The following is a 9980-nucleotide window of genomic DNA, read 5'->3' as shown; positions in this document are numbered from 1 at the left end:
TGATGTTTTCTCAGTGTTTTTCTTCAAAACTGTTATCATTTAGCTGGGCATGGTGGCACATATCTGTAAGCCCAGCACTTTGGAGGCTGAGGTAGGAGGATTGCCACAAGTTCTAGACCAGCCCATGCTGCATAGGGAGTGCAGAGTCAACCTGCACTACATGGAAAAACCCTGTATCAAAAAATATTGTTTAGCAGGTGCTCTATTATGTGAAAAATGAAAAAAGCTGTAGACTTGTTATTACTTTTTCCAAGTAACTGATTTTGTCATTAAATCATAAATCTTTTTAAAGAATAATATAATCATGATTCAAACACAAAAGAAAAATAGCATAACTATTCTAGAACTCAGAAATAGATTTATTAACATTCTAAACTATTCCTATACGTGGGGTTGTCCAGGCGTGTAGTGTAAACTTTGCATGTGAGAGGCCCTGGGTTCCCAAGCACTGCATAAAAAGGAAAATAAAGTATTTCTATGAATGCATATAAGAATAAATTACAATAAGTAGATGGAAATAATTTATAAAATGGATGGACAATAAGCTGATAATTTCTAATTAAACCTATCAGACAGACTATAATAAAGTGTGAAACTATAAAACTTTCTTGAACTTGATAAGTAATTCCTATAAAGTTGAAAACCAAGATTATGGTACTTATTAAGGCCTGGGAATATAGCTCAGTATTATTCAATCTGTAGCACTGCAAAAAAAATTTTCTGCTATGATGCATTTTAGATATTGGCATCATGTAGCTCCCTGTTCCAAATGAGCAAATAAGACTGGGTGTAGCTCGGTGGTACAATGCTTGTCTAGCATTCATGAAGCCCCAAGTTTGATCTCAAGCCCTGCAAAACAAAAGTGAATAAATATTCTTAAACCTCCTCCCTCCTCATGGTAATTATACTTCTTGTGATATATATGTGTGTACAAATAAACATTAATATTTATAACACAATATATTTGAAAGGATAATTCCTATAATTATTTTTAAAATTTATATGTAAAAATTTTAAATTTAGCCAAGTGTTGCAGCATACTCCCATAATCCCAGCACTCTGAGACATACTACCTGACACAGCTTATAGGAGGAAAGGCTTATTTCAGCTCATAGCTTGTAGAAGGTCCAGGGTAGCTTCAAAGTAGGGTGGCATGGCAGAGGAGAAAGACCTCATGACATGGGGGCAGGAAACACTGAAGGATCAAGGGAGGAGAAAGGGAGATATGCCACGGCCCTGGTTCTTTCTTTTGCTCTCCATTATATAAATGAACTTTAAGGAGGCAATTGAGATAAACTAGTGTCTTCATACCAGTTTAAAGGAAATTGAGTAAACTGAGTCTTCACTGTTAAGTCATATTATCCCAGTTTTTCTATACCTGAATCATTTATATGTTGTTTCATATTTTCACTTGCTCCATTTCTTCAGGTGTAGTTCTTTAAATAAGAGTTTGTAGGCACTATTTCTTAAATTCTCATGTCCCTGAGCTGGGACAATGTAGCTGGGTATAAAATTCTTGTCAATTTCCTTTTCCTCAAAGATTTGTTGACATCAAATTTATATTAGTCCTTTCATCATAGTTTTTTCACATATCTAAATTTGACTTGATTTATCACTAGGTAGCTTTTTTCAGAACTCATGAGTGCTAGTGCACTATTTCATGAATTTTTCCTCTTTGCTGTATTGTCATCGGTGTACATGAACAATATTGGCAAAGTGTAAAATTATGTAGTCAAAACTTCTTTCATTCAGAACCTTGTAAATACTTTCATTGTGTATTAAATATTTTTCAGGGCAAGTCTACAGCCTGTATTCTTTACCTGTGGGCAACTTGCTTTTATCCATAATGAAATATATTATGTTCATTACTTTAGATCTTGATTACAATAATTTTCTCTCACTTTTTCCTGGAACAAAGTGTGCCCTTTTTTGATCTATGCAGATATTTTCAAATATGTCATTCATTCATTCATTCACTCATTGTAAGCCTAATTAATTTTAAAATCTCTCTGACACTTCCAATAGCCTTAGTTTGAATGGGCCCCTTGTTGTTTATTTTGTTTTTGCTTCTTCTCATTCATGTTGGCTTTGTTTCTTTAACATACATCATTGATTGCTCTTTAAAATGTATTTTAGGGTATTCTAAAAGCCTAGGTTCCATGTTTCTTCCTTCAACATGGATTTTCAAGCTAGAAATGGTGGTGCACACCTGAAATCCCAGCATTCAGGAGGCTGAGGTAGGAAAATCAGCACATGTTTGAGGCCAATCTGGGCTACGTAGTGAATTCAAGATCAGCTTAAACTACATTGTGAGACCCTCTCTCATAAAAAGGACTTTTATTCTTTTCAGCCAGGATACTGAAAACATATCAATAGGGAGCCAAATTTTTGACTTAAATTCCTTTCCCTGAATCTATGACTATTCAAACTACACACAAGGACCAATCTATACCTATAATTTTCTCTTCTTTTCTTTCCTTTTCTTTTTTTCTGATCTGCTTCATATTTCTAAATTCTTGGAGTTGGAGGAAGAGGGTATGTTTGCATTTCTTTGTGTCTGAACTGTTTCTGATGTGGTCCTATAGGATCTTTTATTATGAGGAGAATCTTCCTGTAATATGCTGCACCAAGCCTTGATTTATATTTTTAATCCCACATAGATTTATATCAGAGCCAAATATGAATATTTTCAAATGTCCTGAGAACATAAAAAGTTTTGTTTTTCTGGTACACTGTTTACCCCTTAGTTGCAGGCTTCCATTAAGAAATGATCTTATTTCTTTATGTTTTCTACTATATTATTTGGTTTTTAATACTTTAGAAGTTTTTATTTAAAGTTTTGTCCATTATTTTTTCCACAAGAGGGTCATCTGAATTATCTGTACCATCATTTTCAGAAATAAGAAGCTCTGTATAATTTCCCTTTAACTTGAAGATTTGGTTTTTCCACACTTTCAATTATATATTAATTAGGCTATTTTACTGTACTTGATTGAATCTAGTTTTTATTTAATTAGATATTCTGCTTATTCAAATTTCTGGTCTCCCTTCTGCACTAAGTAATAATCTTTATAGAGAAGACTCCTTATCTGATGGGCTTAAAAATATATACTGAAATAAATATAGATGAATAAATATTGAATTAAAGAATGAATGAATTTTAGCCTTTATATCTGGATTAGTAAACATAAAACTGTAATAAAATATTTTATTCTTTTTTATAAAATGTTCATTTACTATTTACAATAATTACTACTTGCTTTATTCACCTAAGAATATATCATTTAAAATATGTGAACAAACTTTCACCTTTAAAATACAAGATGTCATATTAAGCCCTTTCTTCAGTTATTCACAGATGAATTTTTAAACTAATTAGACTTATTGTGTTACATAATAATGGATAAAAAAGAAGTATATGATAAGCTTCAGGCCATGTTCTATTTCAGTGTGCCTAAATAGACATATATAACAACATACACATGCACACAATAAGCTCATTAAATGTTTTTTATTCTTTAAGTCTCTCCATCGTACATCTGAAATTTCTTCTTCTTCCTTATTCTTAAAGATGTGTTAGCTTAAGAAAACAGTGCCTTAACTGTTTGTTTTATGTTTTATACATTTTCCTTTACAAACTCTGAAAAGCTCCTGTTCATTATACCATGAATGTAAGTATAAATTTTAAATTTATGTAAATTAGAGTTGAGGGGGAGAAACAGAGGTTTTCTGTGTATGTACTGGTTGATACATTGTGTCAACTTGAGAAGTTTAGAAGTTTACCTAAGCAATTCAGCTGGGAGCCAGGGTCCTTACATTGTAAACATCCCGATCCTGTACAAGAGGAGGGCATGGAGCCTGTGTGAGCTACACCTGTCCTGGGTAGCGGGTGGGATAGCCTGCTTACACTATAAGAGAGGAAAAGAGGCTTGTCTCCCCCACTTTTGCCCTTGCTGCTTTCGCTGTCTTCTGCCACCATGAACTGTTGCACCTGTGCCATGCCACCATGCCTTGGAGCCAACTGATTACAGACTGGAACCTTCATAAACTGTGAGCTATATAAACTTTTCCTTCCCTAATTTTGGGTGTCAGGTGTTTTGTCTCAGCAATGAGAGGAAACTAAGACAGTAATCAATGATATTTTATATGAGGACTTGCATACTACAAAATCAGTGAAAGAACTGGACAAGCAGCAGTGAGAAGATTATCCCTGACCTCCTGCTCCTGAAGGTATGGTACCATAGCCTGAGACCAGGAAGCTGATGCCACAGCAACCACCCAAACTGTTACTTCCCTAGTGGTCTCTCCGAACTTCTACATTGATGACTACACACTGGAACAGAATATCTGGACACCACAGTGGTCTCGAGTTCTCAATGAAGCTCATAGTTAGACAGAAGATGCTGACTTGGCTGCAGGCTTTCATATCTCTTTTGCCTTGTTGATCAACAGTACCAAACAGTGGTAAGATGACCTTTGCCCTTCTTCTAAGTCTCAGCTGAAGGAATTTCACCTCAACTCTAATTTACAGCAAGAATAATAATTCAAAGGAGGCTGCAGGTTTCAAAGGAAAATTCAAGGAAAAATGGAGTTCAAACTTTCTTGACCCTGAATTTTTATACACTTCCTAAAAGTAGAAAAGGATGACATTGCCCAGTGATATAATGGGAAACATCATTGGTTGTAAGGACTTTGTCTAGCTCATTGAATTCCTTTTTCTATTGCTTTTGAGCCTAAGCTTCCAGGGACCAAGAAGCAATTATTTATAGTGGCCAAACCACATTGCTCCATTCCATTCACTGAGTAACCTACCACCCTAGCCTAAACGTAAGTCTAGAATTTCCAAAAAGAAATATGATCAAGTCCAAGCAAAGAAAAATGATGACTTCGAGATAATAGAAAATTTACAGACAGAATAATATTTGGGAAGAAACCTCTTGTTAGTGTCACCAGATGAAAAATTATTGCATCCAAGAAATAAGTATAAATACAGGGCACCTGAAAATATGAACATAAGAAAGAAGTTAAAATCTCAATGAAATGGCTGGAAATTAAAACAAGTCAGAGGACTTTTTAAAATTGTAAACAAGAGTGAAAAACAAAGGGAAAGGCCACATCGGAAGTCCAGCATCTGAATTTTAGGTATTCCAAAGACAGGGGCACAAGGAGGAAGAGACAGAGACAGACAGAGACAGAGATAGAGATAGAGAAACAGGGGGCTGGGGATTTAGCTCAGCAGCACAGTGCCTGCGTGGCAAGTGCAAGGTCATGAACTTGATTCCTGGTACCAGAAGAAAAACAAACAAAAAAAAAGAGATAGAGAAACAGAGAATGAAAGTATCAGGAAAATAATTTGAGAAAATACAAGCTAAGAAAATTAATTAGAACTAGAGTAAATTAGTTTTGCAGGTGAAATGGTTCATCAATATTCTTGTATAATAGATAAAATATAAGACCAAACCAAAATATTTCACTGTTCAATTTTTCAGTGCTTGAGGATAATGACAAAATACTACAATAAATAAACATACAGGTCACATATGGAAGATAAAAATAAGATTAGATGCAAGCATTTTAGCAAATACATTGGCTTAGATAGATCTTTGTTTAAAAACACTTAAAAATTATCAAAGAAAATTACTTCAGCCTAGAACTTTATACTGTCAAACCTCCAATCAAATATCTTAAATAAAGATATTTTAGTAAATTTACTATTGCAGTAAAATTTAACTCTCCCACATCGTTCTTGTGAAACTACGGGAAGACACCAAAATGAGAAAGTAATTCAAGACAGTGAAAGAAAGAAGAAACAGAAAAGATGCTGAACAGTATAAATCAAATAAATCTCCAGATAACATTTAAGGCATTAAAGGACAAAAATTTAATCCAACATATTAAGGAGTCAATTGATAATGTCTAAAATTAATTAATCACATTATATTATAATGCATATCAGTTGAACCAGGTATGGTTGCACATGTCTCTAACCCTAGATCTTGGGAGGCTAGCAGGAGGATCACCACAAGTTCAAGACCAGCCTGAGCTACATAGTGAGTTCAAGGCCACCCTAAACTACAAAGTGAGACCCTGTCTCAAAAATCAAAAAAAGAAGATGAAGAAAAATGCTGTTAGTGGCAAAAGACATAAAAAAAATTTTAAAAATGGTTGCCTCTGGGAAGGAAATCAGCAACAATGAGATGAAAAAAGGTAGAGATCTATTATATTTCATTATAAGCCCCTTACTACTATTTGATTTTGAACCAAGATCATATATTGTTATGAAGCATGCATTTTAAGATCAGCAAAGTCACTCTTGCAAATCTTCCCATAAATAGAAAGGAGAGTAAAATAACATTGATATCAAGAATGGGGCTATAACTAAAGGTATTAAAGTATACAAGGAAAATAGAATGCTAATAACCAGAAAAAATGAGTGTTTTTAGAAATAATGTACAAGCTACTTAAAAAGAGAACAAGGAGGCTCCTCAGGAGAACAAAACAGACAATCTATCTGTCTCTGTCTCCAAACCCAAGAAAACGAATTTTTCCCAAGAAAAAGCTGATTAGTAATGATCTGGAAAGACAGCTGGTAGCAGCACAACTCTGCCCAGGAAGAAGTCTTTACCCAGGGAGGAAACAGCTGGTGAGCCAGAAGAGGCAGTCAGCAGCAGTGTCCCCAAGAAAAAAGATAAACTTTTCTTCTCAGAAAGAGCCAGTCAGCAGTGGACCTAGGGAGGCTGCTGCCAGCAAGGTCAGAGCCAAGAAAAAGAAGAAAGAGCTCCAAAGAGCATCCAGGAACACTGGAATGGACATTCCCTAAGGGGGCCAGGAGTGAGGTGTGCCCCAATGTGACATTTCCTATCCCATATCCTAAACCCCACTCAATAAAAACAAATCACAAAAAGAGAACAAAATTGAAACATTAATAGCAAAAGGCAAAATGGAAAGGATCGTTGTAGGTCTACTACCAGAAAAGCCACCAAATCCAAAGAGTGTAAAAGCCAAATTATAATAAATCATGTAGACACAAATAGCAATATACTTATAAAAGTATATGAAAATATATGCACAACATCTTAAACTGCCCTTTGAGGCCAGAATGATAGTTCAATACCAAAACCAAAGAAATTATAACATAGTACAACATGGCCCAGAAAAATCCTAAGGCCATCTTGACATATCGAATCCATCTCTGCATTAGAACAATAGGGCATCATGACTCACTTGAATTTAAATCATGGACTCAGGAGTGAAAAATCCAAAGAATAAATGGATAATTTAAACAAATGTAAAAATTACTGTAAATATGAAGGAAGATCTTCATAAAAAAGTATTTTTCTCAAATTGAGATCAACCATCAAAAAGATGGAATAAGAGAAACTTTTCTACAAAGCCAATATTGACCTACTTTCAGAGTACCCATTATATATTGGAGATTCTCGTCTTTGAGATTTTATATGAACACTAATTTTTCTATACTACTTAAAACCAGTGAAGCATGAAAGTTACAGGGCAGAAAATATTCTACAAAATATCATACATAGAGAGTGAAAACGCTGAAAATGAAAATATCCTTGAATTCACAGCAAAACTGAAAAGAAGGCCACTATTCTGTCTTAGGATATATATTATTGCTGAACGAGTAACAAATAAATGATAGGTCCTCAACCAGTACTTGACTTTTATGTAGGTATCACTTTCATACTCTTTACTAACAATTTTTGAAATAGGAGATTTTCATCATCTTAGGATGTTTTTCAATTGAAAAAATATTTTCATATTGAAAGGTTAATTGGTTCACCGGTCATAAAGCAAATGTACGAAATTCTTAACTTTGCTTTTTATTAATATGTATTTGTAATACATAACAATTACATTCATCCTAAGAAACTGGTATGTATACATACTTCATCTTGATCATTTTTACTCTTCCATCCTCCACTTCCGCAGGTTCCCTCTTTATCTCCACAGTCTACCTCCCTGTTCCTACCATTTCTCTTTTATTTTGCTCTTTGAATTATTCTTATTTGTGGTTTCTCATTTGGGCAGGGAACCAGAGTTTAATGGCCCGAGATTTAAGAAAACAACACATTTCTTTTTCTACGAATTCAGATTATCAGAGGGGGAAAAGAGGGTGAGCTGTTACGTACTACCCTTACTGTGATCATTTGAGGGAAAAGATGGAATGAAACAGCAAAGACAAGGGGTTAATTCACTCCTGTGCCAAATACCTTTAGTCCGCCATGTTTTGGGTCTAGTCTTGAGAGCGGGAATAACAACTACAAACCGCAAGGTGGCGCTGCTGCCTAAAAAGAGAAAAAAAAAATACCCTCACAGAGGACATTACTGATTCCAGTCTCAACATACTGATTCCAGTCTCAAAGGGAAGTCTGACTAGAAAGCAAGAGAAATCACGGTAATTTTCGTTAAGGGAAAATGCGAGTCTCTCCTCTCAAGAACTGCTACTATCTAGCTCGTTTTTAAGGATTTAGTTGTTGCCATTTCCGAGAACTGCTTGAGGCTGAGTGGGATTGCTTTTGGAAAACTGACAAAAGGATGGAAGCCAGATTGGAGCGAACTGCGCAGAAAAGGCAAGTCCTATTTCTTTGTGTAATTCTGGGAGTGTCTTGGGCTATCGCGGAGCCGCTTCAGTATTCTGTGGCAGAGGAAACTCAGAGAGGCACTTCTGTGGCCAACCTAGCAAAAGACTTGGGGTTGGGGGTGGAGGAACTGTCAGCCCGGGGAGCTAGAATTGTTTCCGATCAAAATATAGGATTTTTACTGCTTAATCCGCTGACTGGTGATTTGCTTCTAAATGAGAAATTGGACCGAGAGGAGCTCTGTGGTCCCACAGAGCCCTGTGTAGTACCTTTCCAGTTATTATTGGAAAAGCCATTTCAGATTATCCGTGCTGAACTACAGGTCAGAGATATCAATGATCATTCTCCAGTATTCCTAGACAGAGAAATTGTGTTAGAAATTTCAGAAAGTGCCACTCCAGGGGTGACATTTCTCCTAGAAAGAGCACAGGATTCAGATGCCGGAACCAACAGTCTGAGTAACTACTCCATCAGTCCCAATGCCTATTTCCACATTAACGTGCATGATGGTGAGCAAGGAAATATCTTTCCTGAATTGGTACTGGATCAGGCGCTGGATCGCGAGGAGATGCCTGAGCTCAGTTTAATCCTCACGGCCTTGGATGGGGGCTCTCCGCCCAGATCTGGGACCACACGGCTACGCATCCTGGTGGTAGACATAAATGACAATGCTCCAGAATTTGTGCAGTCCCTCTACAAAGTGAAGATGCCCGAGAACAGCCCCTTGGGTTCCCTGGTTGTCGCTTTGTCAGCTAGAGATTTAGATACAGGAAGCAATGGGGAAATAGTGTATGCGTTTTTTTATGCCACGGAAAGAATTCTCAAAACGTTTCAAATCAATTCAAGGTCTGGCAGTCTTTATCTTAAAGCCGAACTGGACTATGAGGTAATTCAAACTTATACATTAACTATCCAGGCCAAGGATGGTGGAGGACTTTCCGGAAAGTGTACCGTGATTATTGAGGTAACAGATATCAATGATAATCCACCCGAACTTCTCATGTCATCACTAAATAGCCCCATTGCAGAAAACGCACCCGAAACAGTCGTTGCTGTTTTTAAGATTAGAGACAGAGATTCGGGAAACAATGGGAAAATGGTGTGCTCTATCCGGGATGATCTTCCCTTCGTCCTGAAGCCATCAGTGGAAAACTTCTATACCCTGGTAACAGAGGGACCTTTGGATCGAGAGTGGATGGAGGAGTACAACATCACCATCACCGTCACCGACTTGGGGACACCCAGGCTCCAAACCCAGCACAACATCACAGTGCTGGTCTCCGACGTCAACGACAACGCCCCGACCTTCACCCAATCCTCCTACACCCTCTTCGTCCCCGAAAACAACAGCCCCGCCCTGCACATAGGCACCATCAGCGC

At 36.7% G+C, this 9980-nt stretch overlaps 1 protein-coding gene across 1 annotated transcript in view; it reads left to right on the top strand.

Moving 5' to 3' along the window:
• Nucleotides 1–6125: 6125 nt before the first annotated feature.
• Nucleotides 6126–9980, top strand: part of LOC102003863 (protocadherin beta-7) — a gene marked incomplete at its 3' end in the record, with an annotated part of 9698 nt that continues 5843 nt past the window's right edge. The window contains exon 1 of the mRNA XM_013512126.1: nucleotides 6126–9967. Within this exon, the coding sequence (XP_013367580.1) occupies nucleotides 8557–9967 (1411 nt within the window). The remainder of the gene's footprint in view (nucleotides 9968–9980) is intronic.

Source organism: Chinchilla lanigera, unplaced genomic scaffold (genome assembly GCF_000276665.1).
Source record: "Chinchilla lanigera isolate Chin_1 unplaced genomic scaffold, ChiLan1.0 scaffold00014, whole genome shotgun sequence".
Lineage (NCBI taxonomy): Eukaryota > Metazoa > Chordata > Mammalia > Rodentia > Chinchillidae > Chinchilla > Chinchilla lanigera.
This window is presented reverse-complemented; position numbering and strand designations above follow the sequence as displayed.